The sequence below is a fragment of the Magallana gigas genome, chromosome 4 (genome assembly GCF_963853765.1).
Source record: "Magallana gigas chromosome 4, xbMagGiga1.1, whole genome shotgun sequence".
Classification (NCBI taxonomy): Eukaryota; Metazoa; Mollusca; class Bivalvia; order Ostreida; family Ostreidae; genus Magallana; species Magallana gigas.
Window position 1 is genome coordinate 50,237,505 of NC_088856.1, and position 15,499 is coordinate 50,253,003.

At 33.3% G+C, this 15,499-nt stretch overlaps 2 protein-coding genes across 9 annotated transcripts in view; both read right to left on the reverse strand.

The window, feature by feature from the left end:
- Positions 1-8,208, reverse strand: part of LOC105331946 (FMRFamide receptor) — a 36,614-nt gene extending 28,406 nt beyond the window's left edge. For 2 of the 3 annotated variants that reach the window (XM_066082777.1, XM_011434336.4), the window contains exon 1: positions 7,978-8,208. The gene's annotated coding sequence lies outside the window, so the exon portion shown is untranslated. Of the gene's footprint in view, positions 1-2,023; positions 2,141-7,977 lie in introns of those variants that run through there. The other variant, XM_034452008.2, reaches the window with a different exon arrangement.
- The window catches only part of LOC105331947 (general transcription factor 3C polypeptide 1), a 245,419-nt gene that overhangs the window by 39,963 nt on the left and 189,957 nt on the right, over positions 1-15,499 (reverse strand). For all 6 annotated transcript variants that reach the window (XM_066082761.1, XM_066082763.1, XM_066082762.1 and 3 more), the window contains 6 exons: positions 15,059-15,117; positions 14,144-14,327; positions 12,956-13,103; positions 11,914-12,362; positions 11,459-11,575; positions 10,511-10,573 (listed from right to left, as the gene is read on the reverse strand). In XM_066082761.1, the coding sequence (XP_065938833.1) occupies positions 10,511-10,573; positions 11,459-11,575; positions 11,914-12,362; positions 12,956-13,103; positions 14,144-14,327; positions 15,059-15,117 (1,020 nt within the window). The remainder of the gene's footprint in view (positions 1-10,510; positions 10,574-11,458; positions 11,576-11,913; positions 12,363-12,955; positions 13,104-14,143; positions 14,328-15,058; positions 15,118-15,499) is intronic.

Sequence of the window (15,499 nt, forward strand, 5' to 3'; positions counted from 1 at the left end):
TACACAGTGTATGTGTGACAGAAATAAGACTTTTATTAAGGGTATTGTATGTATGATGGCTGAATACGATGACTAAACTCAAACATCATTGAATTTGATTTTTTCATTTAAAATATGTTTAAAATAGACAGGGTATTTTAGGCGTAGTAATTATGAGCAATATAATACAGTGATCAGCATCTTCATATAAAGGCCGAGTTCGTTGCTATTAATCAGAAGTGACAAACATATCAAAATGAGCAGCAGAATTTGAACATAAATTGTAACTGTAATATAATTACAAAAAATCATTTGATATGATTAAGTACTAGGTAATTCTGGAAGCTCAACTTCCAGGAATACACTCAGCGCTTTGATTTAATCTGATTTAATGTAGACAGCAGGTATGGCGTTTTACGTTGATTGCTGTATACACGGAAACAAGAAGCGACGTTAATCAAGTGGTGGCTGATATTTACGCTATAAACCAACAACCTCGATCAACGTCAAACACGTCGTGGACGCTTACAATATGTCAGTTTCTCGCCCTAACTTCATAATAAACCTATATTTATGGAGCAAACACCTGCTATATGTTTGACCCAGGAAGATGTTTCATTAAAATCATTCTTTGTTAATTCAAATGTCAAAGAGTTGTATTTTTGATCCAAACAAAACTAATACAATAGAATTGTTCAATGCTTAATTACTTAGATACTTTAGATATCTCAAACTCTCTGAACCTCTGTCCTCACTATGCCCAAAATAATAGTGGCAATCTAACATCAGGGGTGTATTCGTTTGGTCGATTAGAGAACTGCAAGAGTAGTCCAAATTTGCTCGTTTACAGTGTGGAGATCTCCAATAGATCTCCATTTTTTGTCTACTTTCCAAATAGCAGGTAAACGCTGGAGATCCTGGAGCAGTTCTGGGGGGTAGCAAACAAATACACTCCAGAAGTATGCTCTCTCTCTCTCTCTCTCTCTCTCTCTCTCTCTCTCTCTCTCATTTCCCAAAACACGTTTACGAATCGCATTCTTCACGCCCGCACAGTGCACTCAAATGACAAGGAATGCATTTAATACCACAAGTAGTTAATCAAAAGGGACATAACTCCTATTAAAAAATAGCATTTATTTAATATTGCAGATTGCAAAGGTCATGTTTGATATTACATGTGACCCTAAAAATTCTAAAAAAAAAAAAAGAAAAAAAAAAGAGATGTTCAGATGTTTCAAAAGAAAAGCAAAAAGAAAAAAAAAGAATAGCAGACATAAATCTCTCACAACTCGTTGCGAGGATGGATTTTTTGCAGGAATGTATTTTTTCAAGATTGCACTAATTACCCTTTGGAACAAAAATTACTTATAACCTCCTGGGAAATGTGACAATAGTGACCTCTGTTTAACTCGTTCCAAGCTTTGTGCTTGTTCCTGCAGCTTACTGGTCATGAAAGCTGTGTTCTGATCCGTCCTCTGTTCAGATCATTGCCGAGAGATTTAGCTCAACGGACTGAATGCTTCTGGGAATTGAACTTCTGGGTTTTGTTCAGAAAATTAAGTTATCACACGGAAGGATGAAAAGTTGTCACCAACAGCAACACGCAAGGGACAAGAGAAATGCAAGACAGAAAGGTTTCAGAGTGTAATAAAAAAGAATTTATATAAAGTTCATATCTACGTCTCACGAGCCACATAGAATCAAACGGTCAATAAATTAACTTTCTTTCATGTGAAGAAAAAAAGTTCCCTAGTAATAGCGCTTATGACATAAGATATGAAAAAATACTCGTGTACCTAACTGCAGTTAACATAATTTATATTCTTACCTATTAAAATATCGGGGTCGTTTTACAAATAAAGTATTTAAGTCGATATTACTATGGACTAAAGAGCTGAATTCTTTAGAAGTATCAACGTTTATGAAATAATCAGAAACACGATCCGACACAAAAGCATGATTGAATATTTCTTTTTTTACAAAAGGTTCATGGAATAGGTGAATTACCAGCAAATAAATGAACTCAATGGTAAAACAGACTTACCAGGACGTTATCCAGTTTCCTCGATAACAATACACCTAGATGTAGAATAGATTTCACACCAATTAACAACTGTATTGCGTTTTACTTAGACAATGATACAGAGGTTTACGCTCTGTGGGCGTTTGGCTCAAATAAGGCGTCAATGTAAAAGTGATTACAGCTAGACTACGACTTACAGTTCCATCCATCTAGCTTATACTAGTCTCCTGGCTTCTGTGTACACACCTCGACTTGGTCAACACGGAATCCTTTCTAAAATGCTTCCTCAATTTCGGATTTGACTTCCGTTTTGATAATGATTCTATTTAAATTACTTTTTGAATTTCTATTCATAAACGTAACATTTAGTTTTAGTATTTTACCAATACTAATTTTAGTATTTAACTGAAATAAAAACATTTTAGGATTTGCGACAATGCAAATCAGTTACTTAATAAACGCTTTTTTTATTTATAAATTATCGGTTCAAATTCTTTGCCAATATTTACATGTATGAAATCTTACGAAACCATCTGTAAACCTGGCCCTTGAGTTCAACTTTTCTATTAGAAATTGTACCACATGTACATGCACTCAATACAACCTATTGTTCGGACAAGAAAGAGGTTACAAAAAGAAACTGCTGGCACCTTCATGATTCCATGGAGCTAAACAGAGGGCACGCGCGAAAGCTTGCAATAGTGTGGAGTTTGTTGACACGCTGATATGGGTAGAGGAGACAGACTTTCGAAAGTCCAATTCACAATCGCTCACTTTCAAGAAAGTTTTGTCATGTTGTGGATAGATACAAATGGTCAATTCGCCTTATTTTCCTCGTAAGCTTGTCTTAATGATTATGGAATAAGGTTAGCATATAATATAATTTTAATACCATAAATGTAGTCAAATGAATAAAGAAACGGTGATCGTCATTGTTGGTTTTAACACGAGCATCGGTATTTTGTGTTTATCAGAGAATTGGGATACTAAGTAAACCTTCTCCTTAGATCAGTGGTTCATAGATATAAAAACACAGACGAGTCTACGCTGTGCATACATAATCAGTGCACATTTCAGTTAATGACCATTTCAACTAGTTTAGATTGGTGAATTACACACAAGTTGTATCACTTTTAAAGCTCATTATATTGATATAGTAGCTCTGACCAGTACATGTATTATGTTCATCAATGGTTTGTTATCATTATTTAAGTGATAACTCAGGTTTCTGCTCTCCGATCTATTGTTATTCTAACAATTATCTACATTTTTAAAGTTAACACAAATCGGTATTTTAGGTTGTGTATATTGATAAATCAGTCCATTGGAGAATATGGATGACGATATCAAACGAGATGTTAATGAAACACGTATACCCCTCCCCTTATAGAAATCTGCGAAGAAAATAAACGGAAACTGCAAAAAATTGAAATTTTTTAAAGGGTGTGGGAATTGTCAAAAACTTTTTCAAAATTTTAGATGACTTGATTGGAATAACAAAGGAAAAATTATATTAGAATTCAAAGTTTGCGTCTCAATAAGTCGTGGTAGTTACAGATTTATTGTGCATTTCAAATTATATGATTGTAGAATATTCTTCAATATAGGATGACTGTCCATAAAGTGGTAAAATCTCATCGTTAAACTTCCTCAAGAACGCATTTTGGAGTGTTATATATGTCTCAAAGGTCCAAGGAAAATCTCCGCGTTTTGAAATATTTATACTATATAGATTGTACAATAAAACCCGTAATGCTTCCTTATCCGTATCTAGGAAACTATTATTTACAGGGAAATATTTGCCTCCGTTTTATTTTCACCTCTTTCGCCCTCGTTGTCACAGGGCGAATTTGATAGTAAGCGATTTCCAATGTCTCAAAATATCACTCTTAAAACACAACGATGTCTGAGCGAGTTTAAGACGGGGCGAAACTGTTTGGAAGTGTAAAAGGGTGAAAATAATCCTTTATGTAAAACGATTTCGTGCACAGCAATGCATGGAGGAAAATACAACACGCATTTTGTGCAAAGCAATGCATGGCGGAATATAGAACATGCATTATGCATTCACTCAAACAAATGTCCAGTACTTCTAAAAGTTTATAACCCGTTTTATTCCATAAACTTAAATATTAAGGGACCGCCAAAGAGGGGTCAGTGTTATAAACCCGTTTCTATCTTTAAATGAAAACAACTCTCTATCTGAAATAACATTATAAGTGCGAATTCTGGAGATCGTATCACATCAAAACACGCGAGAATTCTGCAGAACGAGATTTCGTACATTTGCGCAGGTGTTTCCCATAGTCAGCTTGTACTATTTGTGTGTTTTCCTTCCCTAAATACCACTGATCTCGCCTAATAACATAATTGACCCCTCATGATAAGATACATGTACGTATATTAATTTAACTTAGCCGTTGAGGCTTCCGAAAATCTGGGTTGCACTAACCAACAACGATTTATCGTCTCAACTTTCTTGGGAGAGAATTACCAAAATTATCAAGTCGGCTGGGTTTTGAGTAGAAGGGTGATAGCGCAGAGTGAAAATGTTACGTAAAAGTACATATGAACAAAATATATATAATTCGTATAAATACATCTATTCAATCCCACTGTTTTCGACATTTACTTAAATTTTTAAACTTTAAAAATTATGGGGGAGATGAGGTTTCTGTCAAAAGAGCAAATACTGGTTAAAACAGACGGCTGATAATGGCATCCGCCATCCCAAAGATTAAATATGATCGTAATTTATTTTCTAGAATTTATGAAATTCATTTTCATTGTCTTAAAAGGGTTAGATGGTCGTTGACATGATGATCTAGACGGTATTGATCTCCTGTAGAAAAGTTCTTTATAAAGATATAGGTAACAACTAAATATTTGAAAACTAAAATATCGGAAAATTTTCCTTGCTACATAGCAGTTTATAGATATTTAATTTGTAAGTTGAAATATCTAAAAAAAAAAAAAAAAAAAAATCCTGCTACATAGCAGTTTATAGATATTCGTAAGCTGAAATATCTGAAGATGTCCCTTGCTAGCCTACATAGCAGTTTATAGATATTTGTAGGCTGAAATATCTGAAAATTTTCCTTGCTACATAGCAGTTTATAGATATTTGAAAACTAATATATTTAAAAACAAATTCCTGCAACATACCAGTTTATAGATATTTGAAAACTAAAATATCTAAAAAAAAATTCCTGCTACATATATAGCAGTTTATATATATTTGTAAGCTGAAATGTATGAAAATTTTCGTTATAGTAGTTTATAGATAAACAAAATATATCTAGATATCAAGGTAGTCAGCACATATGTTGGGTAATTTGTTCATAACCCTGGCTGAGTCTTTTTAAAATTATGACATTTGTACAAATACATTGTCCCTATGGTAAAAATTGGGGATGTCAATTTTACTCGGTTGGCTTAGTCGATTAATCGAAGCCTTTAGTCGAGTACTCGTTCATTTATTTGAAACTGAGTGTCCTTATTCTACTGTCACATATACCGTATCTTGACCATAAAAATATTTAAAACTTATGATAATACGCACTATAAATGTATTTGATTTCAAACAAATTAAAAAGCATTTAATCTAGATATCCGTTAGCTAATGTCTTAGCTTTTCACTTTTCTTGTGCCGCTTACACATAATTGAATACCATATCATCTTAGGCAAATCAAATGTGACCTGTTTCATGTTAAGACATTGTCCCGAGCCGTGCAAAATCAACAATTAAAGTTAATGGTTATAAATGTTTATAAAACAAATGCCTTGAGTTCATATGATTAAATATTTGATTAATACAAACATCTAGATCTAATCAAATAAATAACTGTTAGGAGAATGACAGATTGATCTCTTAAAGTACATGTTTGCATAAGTACTTCTACTCAAAACAATAATTTGACCTACAAATTCAAGACATCAATTTGTGGCCGTTTAAAAATATACTAACAACACCCGTTCGATTCAACAGAATGTAACGTGATTAAAAATACCGAGAAAAGAATATTTTTTTATTCGAAGCCCCAAAACTGCCGCGTAATAAAGAAAAAAAGTTTTGAATTTCTTTCTTCACTTCATAACGAGTAATCAACTAAGAAATTTTAAGTCGATGATCGGCGTGACCGAGCGACTACTCGAGTACTCGTTGACATCCCTAGTAAAAATATCAAAAACATCTTGAACTCGATTTCATAAACCTTTAAAGTTTTCAATAACTCAATGGTTTGAGCCAAAAAACTATCATCTATTTATGAAATAAGCACGGCGTGGTAAACACACGTAACCATATCTACCACGTAATCATATAACTTGTATTTACAAAACATATTGTGCAATGGTCTCTCTGTTGCATAGATTTGAATTAATTTGTGATATATATCAACTACAAGCCATTAACACGGAAAACTAGATTCACGTTAAATTGTACAACTATATCTTAAATGACTAGATTCGGTCTGGTCACACGATAAAACTTATCATCGACTTAAAATGACAGATTCTGAGCTGACTGGAACTCTTTGAAAACCAAAGGGCTGAAGCAGCATATCTAGTGACGTTTGCACACAAAGGACAAACGCAATCAATTAGTTCTTTTGATAATCGCTTTATACATGCCTACTTGCAACTTTCTGGGCCTTAGACATGCCATATTTTCTTTTTATTTGTGCATCAATGACAACACTTCTTTTTATATTAATTGAAATAAATGCGTGGCAATATATATATATATATATATACCGTGTTCAATTAAAGCAAAACATAATTAATCAACCGATATAACCCAAATGTTTTAACATCCGGAAAGACCTGAGAACGTGCGACTGAAGACAGTTCTGTAGTCTATAAAATAATGCATTCGATCAAGATTTAATGCGTAGTTTTCAATGAAATATTATCGTTTGATACCTAATTTAGTTAAACTATGACACGGAAATGTTGCACTAAATAATGGAGGAAACTTCTCTTACAAGGTTGTTCAAGGTCCAATGAACAAAAGCGATATAATAAGGCACAGGAGAAGGAAGCACCGAAAAGCTTCGATTTCATACCTAGACATCAATAAAATAGAAGACACCCCAAAAGTATTAAGGTTTGTGCAATGAAAATCCAATGATTCATAGGCGGTATATAGGAAGCCAAACTGAACCATTCTAACGGACAGCAAATCGTTTCAGTTGATTAATGTCGCTTCGTTGATTCCAGTACGCTCTTATGTGAGGTCACAACGAAACCAATTTGGAAGAAGTTTATATGTACACGGTCAATCTGCATTGTTTATGAGATATGAAATGAGATTAACTGTTCCTCTACTTCTCGGTCGCCATTAATTAAATTTGCTCGTGTCGAGCGATCAGACTCTCTTGAGCCCTGCGGATTTTGCGCTCAATGATTCTGCAAGATCAGGCCCCACCATCACCAACTTTCCTCAAGTCAATATTCAGCTTCAAGTCTGAGGTGTTTTTTAGCTCAAATTAATGCACTTTTCCTATAAGGATTTGAGTTGAGGACCGAGATGAGTGATTTGAAAGTTTTGGTGACGGCGGGGCCAGGTCCTTACCTCAGCAGCAAGACACGCCTCTATATTCGACAGTGGTTTAACTGCAACTGTATTTAATACATACTAGTAGCAGACACTACAGAAAATTCAAGCCACCAAACGCGCTGTGGTTTGATGCAGATTGACTTGGAGCTTGAGTAACGATTTAAGGATGCCTATAGTTTAACTTTTTAGCAATGTAAATTATACGTAATGACAGCACTTCCTTCTTCCCCTATTGCTTACGACACTGAGAGTCAAATTGATTTCGACCGACAAAACAATGCAAGCTCTACAGCTATAGTATGATAGTTCTCAATTACACTTATCAATGTCTATTTCTTAAAATCTACTTCCATGTCGTAAACGGGGAGTATACATCCCTCCAGACAACCTCAAGGTGCAACAAAAAAAACTTACCCCCGATAATGCTAATTCTCTCCCCTGGAAACCGCAGTTTTCCTGGTGTGCATAAGAAGATAGAAATGGATCTAAGCCAGTCGTAGATTTCCAGAATCATTGAACGCTGTAAATTAAATTCATCTAGGTTAATTAACTTGAGGTACATCCCTTTTAACTAGTTTATTATTTTTTATCCAGTTAGCCAGGTGCGAGCATTAAAAAATTCGAACAAGATTTCAAAATACAACCTCTCTCTCTCTCTCTCTCTCTCTGACTTACTGTTTTAAAATACCATTATATCAATTAAGGTCAGACGACACGTTCCTCAATTCTATATAAAATTTTCAAGGAAATTGGTTAATGGTTAACTACTCCTCTGACAAGCTTTCTTGCAAAAAATTAAGACACCTTACCAGGCATTTCTGCAAATAGCTAGAGAATGCAATTTCCTATAAAACCTACGCTCCTGGGCTGGCAGAGATCGGCCACGGTTCTAACCACTAGGCCATCTATGCATATATCAATTTACAAGTAAATGTAATCATTTCAAAAATCGTGATAAAAATAATAATTTATTTTATTTTTTATTAAAACTTTTTTTTCCGAGGAGATACAAAAAAGATGCTCGAGGAACGTGTCGTCTGACCTTAACGTCAGAAATGTTTTCTGCATAGACATGGATTTTTTATACACTACATGCGTACAATAACAACAACTTACGTGTTCTCTGATTTGCAGGATTTACAGCATTAAGGCGACCGGTCAAGGACAAAGTCTTCGGCCAGGAATCAAAATAGCGCGTCCGAAAGAAACCACATATTTCAACTCTTATTTACGTTCGTATTCTCTTTTTTATCTTCAGAACTGCTTATTGTCTTTCCTTAGATTAGTTCTCTTTTTCTCTTTCCAATATTTTTATTCACAAACCAGTGTTATTTGGGCATTAAAATACACAGCTACTGTCTACATGCACATGAGCATTTATTGTGTGTATGTTTTTATAAAAAATAATAATAATAGATACATTAATTTGCGTTCAATGGCAAAGAATGTAACTTATCATTACATGCTGATGGTTTGATAAACAAAATATAAACCCTTTGCATAGACTACAATAACAACATTTGGCTTTTTGGGGGGACCAATATTGATGTTAGTTGAACTGACAGGAAACATTTACTGCATATGGCTCGTCTTTAGCTTAGTTTAAACGGTTCTATCGCGACATCTTTTCCATTTTCCAAGGCGACAAAAGACCATTGAAAACAGCACAGTGTGCCGGAAATTACGGCAGCCGACAACTATACGTCTTCTTATCTCGGGGATCCAACATAAAGACAGTTATGGAGTCGCCCCGGAGTTTGTTCTTCTCTTAAATTTTGTTTTGCATGTGTGGGGCTGTTTTCCCCCTCTGTCGTTATGAATATTAACTTTAGTGGACATTCTTCTATCAAAAAAACATATTTTTGCTACAGTGCAACGTTTCGTATTATATCTTCTTGTAAAAGAAAGAAATTGGATAATGGAGGCACGAGGAAGACACCTAGTCGTTAAACTCACCAGATAAAAGCACGGTCGGTTATAAAATAACATTTTGTTGTAAGTGAGCGCACGATCTATAGACTACTGTCATGAAAGAAAATCTGAAGAACTCTCAATTTGTATGAATGGTAAGGAAATGGAAAACATATCATCCATTTTCTTGCACAATAAAATTATTCAATAACTGGTTTTTTTTTCAAAACATTATATCAATAATGAGCTCTTTGTTCGGTTGTTAATGGTTTTTGATGATATATAGAAAAACAAAACATAAGATTTGATTTGCAAATAAATATACAAAAGCCCCAATTTCTCAGAATGAAAACATTCTTTAACGTCAATCTACATATGCGTTGTGCAATTAGGACGAATCCATTGATTATTTCTATTCTGATTTTTACACATATAATCATTTTTATGTCAAAGCACAAAAGAAACATCATGTTATTAAATTGTCCATTAAAACATCTGTAATCATACTGAGTAACTGATTGATTGATTGATTGATTGATTGATTGATTGATCGATCGATCGATTGATCATAAATTGACTTAATAAATTATTGATTGATGGAAAAATAATGAATGGATGATGGGTCAATCAATTGATTAAATGAAACATGGACTGGTTTTCTAACGTGCATGTACAGAATACTTGAAAGATTGACCGATTGATTGAATGATCATTGATTGATTCATTAAATGAGAACACAAAACGGTCTCTAACATAGGTCTAAATGAGTAATACGTTTAGACGTCTCAAGGACGCATTTTAAATTCATCCAAGCACGCTACAAATGGCAACCAAATCACCATCAGATTTGTCTACCTGTACTTAACAGGTAACAATCACAATTTATTACAGTTCAGGTTTCCTGTCTTGCTACCTGTAACGGCTTTCAAAGCAGGTACGTCCTTTGGTTTTCTGCATTTGATTTTCTCAATATCCTCTCTATGATTAATTAAGGTTCTACCTGATTATAAGATTGATAATAAGGTCAGGGACTTACCGCGGCTGAGTTTAACAGGTGCCCGATAGAGACACGGAAAGCCTCCCAGTCATTGACTAGTTCCTGCATAAAAAGACAAATATTTTTCAACACTGTATTAATAACATGTAGTATCAAATTAATCAACGTTAAGTGATCATATTCAATTCATTACTTTAAAACGCATTGTTTTCCCTCTTGCATTTTATTTGGAATATGTAGAAAAAAAAAATTCTATATATTTACATAATTATATATCTAAGTTCATATTCTTCTTCGCTAATGATTTATTTTGGATATCATAAATGTTGTTGTTTCAAAATAATCAACATCTATGAACTCCTTATTTTAATCTCTTTATTGTTTCAAATGAATAGAAATTATGTAAGTTGAACATTATCAAGATTCAAGCTTTTCACTCATTATTTCATAAAAAACAAATCTTTTCATCTAATAAATGTTTATATTTTCAAGTTAAAATCCAAGCTGCAAAAACATAAAGCTTGCCAGTGAAAAACATCAAGATAAAATTTTTTACACATACTTTTATATCAACAAAAGTCATATATTTGATATTTGATGAATCATTTGAAACCTCAAATAAATTCTGAATTTTTATTAAAATCGATATATATATATATATATATATATATATATATATATATATATATATATATATATATATATGTCAACATTTTTTATTAAGTATAATGAACAAACAAAGAAGATTTGTTTCCAATATTACAATCAAAAATTTTTTCTATGTATTTAAGCACTGAGGTTTGAATATTTTTCTATGTCTTTATATGGAGTTCGTTTCCTGAAGGAGATAAATTTAGTCTAAAACTGGCCACAACTATTTACACAACCATCTTAAAATGGGTGCATGAGTAAAAGATACACTTGATTTAGCGGTACAGAAATTTGCTTGGAGCATAAAGGTTATCCCTCCTTCATCTAATGCCTCACCTTCAAATTGAAGTAACAGATGCCCATTTCCCCAGCATCATGAATGAGTCTGTACACAGACTTCATGTTATCTAATGAAGAAGGCTCTACTGATGACCAAACTTCTTCCAAATCCAACTGAAACAGAAAAAAAACTTCATGTGATATTCTTGTCATCACTATCTTCTTTACTGTTAGGTTTCCTGTCCACTCGACCAACTCAATCTCTAAGGAGAAGAAAATCAAAAAATATCAGATTTCCTAAATGTGTCAAAATTCATTATAAAAAGCCAGTGAAAAAAATCAGAAGTTCTAATTTTATGCAAATTCTGAAAAAAGTATAAATATACAGGTTAGAGAGCACATAATGACAGAGTGATGACAGCTTTATACCAGATATCCTCTAATATATATCTAGTCTTTTTAAAATAACTTTCACCCTTTCTTCTTTGCAATTAGAGCAGATTTATGCATACCTGGAAAGGAATAAATCGCTGGGCATTTTTTATTATTGTCCTAGCCTTTGACCTATCATAAGGAATGTCCCGCAAAACAAGGTCAGGGTCAGCCTCATTCTGGTCGTCATCTTTACAGAGCCGTATCTTGATGTTGCACGCCTGGATCAGGAAGTGATCCTGTACGTTATAATGTTTTAGATCCGCATCCTGCTCCGCACGGGACCGTCTCATGGTCACTAGAGCACGCGACGCACACACTGTGCTCAGCTTTGATTTCTCCTTGCCTTTCTTGTTTTCATCCATGTTTGAATCAAAGTGAAATTGAATGGAGCTTCTGTCACTGGTGTTGAACTGAACAATGGTGGATCCGTCCTCGTCGTAAACGTAGGGGGAGGGGCCATCAAATGTTTTGGTTGACTCCCAAGCCGTGTTCTGTTCCAAGACCTTGGGACGGTTCTCTTTCTGATCTGTTTAATCATCAGAAATAATAAACTTATTTTTTTGTTAAAAAAAACATTTCTAAGGAATTTTATTCACAAATATCTGTATAAATAACATCTTTTTTGGTAAGGAACATCTCCCTAACTATGTAATGATTCTTTCAATATCAAGGACAATCCCTTAATGACATGTAGGCAGTACAGTGACATTTCCTTGACTATGCAGTTACTCTATCCATGTCGAGGACATTCCCTTAACTATGAAGTATACGGATATTCCTTTAACTACACAGTATATCAATTCTGGCTGTAATGCCTCATTTGACTGGCTAAAAAAATTTATATATATTGTATAACATAACTTGCCTACGTCACATACAATACGACGCACGTGCGATACATACTAATCAGTTTGATGTACATTTAAATTTTTTTTACAAATTATCATGATTTTATTAAATAATAGTCCTTACTTTCTGATTTTAGTGGTAGACAATTATATTATAAGGAATAGATTTAACTTCTACCTACATGTATGTTATACTTATACACATAATGCAGTCGAGGACATTCCTTAAACTATGCAGTACATCAAACTTTGTCTCAAGGACAATTTTTACCAAGGTCAAACGGATAGTCCTCATCATCCGAGTCCAGGACCTCGTGGAGTCGCGACCGCTTGCCCAGGGACATGTGTTGGTTGAAGCCCTGTCTGTACTGCGGGTCCAGAATCACGATGTCTGGGGGAATACCCACATATATGCTTACCTGTCAATCAACAATTTGTTGAACCATTTATTGACATCATTTAAGATTAATGAATGTATGTAACATGTAAATGATTCTTATACTCTGTCCCAAGTTTTTGCTTCCACTACTTTTTTGCTTGATATTTCGATAATCATAAAACCTTTGTGCTCAAACTACGTTCATCCACTAATATGAAAAATGTCCAGATTATCTACACTTCAGGTTTACAGGGATTTTGCATTACATCAGCCATTAAAAAGCCCGGATTATAAATTGAAAAATTGTGCGAGTTATCCCCAAGTACTTCCGAATGGAGAAAAGATGTAAAAATTTCGCATTATAAATCTCTTTAAGAAATTTGTTTTCGTTCCTGTGAACTTTTATGAGTGAAAAATGATAATTGTTCAATGAAGATATCTTGGATATATTCCCTTTTATCGATTACAACTGTATTTCTTTCACATGTATATTTTATCAAAAAGTGATGGAAGTAATAACTTTGGATAGACTATAAATCATAACAGTTACTGCAGATAAATTGAACTGATTGTTTAACATATTTATAGATAACTAATAAATTCAACATGTTCAAATAAAACTATAATAGTTATTAATTATTCATATATTCTAGGGAATCACTAGAATTCGACGTGGCTCAATTTTCCTGGTATTCGTGGGTAGCCCTCAGCCACGAATTTACATCATCCATGAAAACTAAATATAAATAATGTATATAATTTCTACTGAAAAAGCAACATTTCCACGAAATTACATCCCAACAATTTAGCAAAAACCCATCATCCACGAAAATTGGCCCCCACGAAATTAAATGATTCCACAGTATATAATTATGACAGCTGATAATTTCAGAATAAATCTGTACTAACTAATAAATGATAGCATTCAAACTTAAAGTATTGCATACGTTTAGCATTTCATAGACTGAGAATAAATTCTAATTAATGTAGAATAAGTCATATAAAACATATTAGTTATTTATGACTAATTTTCAGATGAATGTTACTATCATACGTAAGTGACAGATGATGGATTCTAACCTGTCTGCCATACAAGAGCTGGACTAAAGCCGCACAAATGCCGCCGTTTTTGACCTCCTTGATTTCTATTGACTCTGGAGAAGAGTTGTCTTCATATGGGTACGTATTCACTATTTCCTTGATGGCCGTGAGAGTGTTATTATAGATGGAGGTAGGGTAACGAGAATGAAACCTGTAGTGATACCTAAGGAAACACAGAATAATATTACATGAGAGAGTACATGAACAAGAATAAATTAATTTTATTTCAATTTTTTAAAACTACATAATCTAAACTGAAAGTACTCAAACACACATTTTTAGAATGAACTTCATATACCGGTTATCTGATATATAGTACAATAAAACTTTTTTTTTTTAATTTCAAAACCCAGATTAGTCAAACCACATACTATATGTATTATATATATAATATGAAGGTTTCTAGGTATCTCTGCTGACATTCTTATAATTCCTTGCAAATACCTTATAATAAACTCTGATTAAACATTTACAGGTGTTCTAATTTTGATCCCTGATGAAGAATAAAAAAGTTTTTATTTCCTATAACAGCTATCTTACTTTATCATTCTTACAGTGGTGTGGAATATGCTGTTACTTTGGAATTATTCATTCTTACACTAGCTCTTAAAATGCTGTAGAATTATAAAATGGATATTTTGTGCCTAGTTCTCCTGTGGTCTACTTGATTTACATGTAACAATAATAGCAATCATCAAAATATCCAAGTTTTGCTCAAAGTGAAATAATCAATATTTAAAATTATCATATTTATTGCATTAATATTCAATAAATTTTAATTTTGTAATACATGCATATGCATTTACATCACCCACCCCCCCCCCCCCAAAAAAAAAAACAAACAAACAAACAAACAACAAACCAACAACCCCTTTACAATTATATATGTTTTACTTTTGAGACAACTTGAGGTTGTTTGTTCCAGAGTCCACAGGTCTCAGCTTCTCTTTCTTCTGTAAGGAAAAAACATAACCTACATGTACTTGTTAGACAATAAATAAATACTACATTTTCTTCATTAAAACATAAAAACCCCTGATATACACTGTTTATACAGTAATTTTCAATATGATCTAATTTTTTGGTAGTTTCGTGACCTCTCTCCAGTCGCAAATAATTGAATATACAGAAATTCTATCCTGTATCATTTTCTATAAGAAACTTTTTACATCGCAAAAAATGACTGACGCAAATTAAAAATGTTAAGATATCCCCCATTTTTGCAAATTTTGTGACACACAAAAAAAACAGTTATACGGAATTAGACTAATTTTAATTAGATTGGTTATTTATTATCTTGAGTTATGTGTATGAATAATATACAGGTCTTTGAAT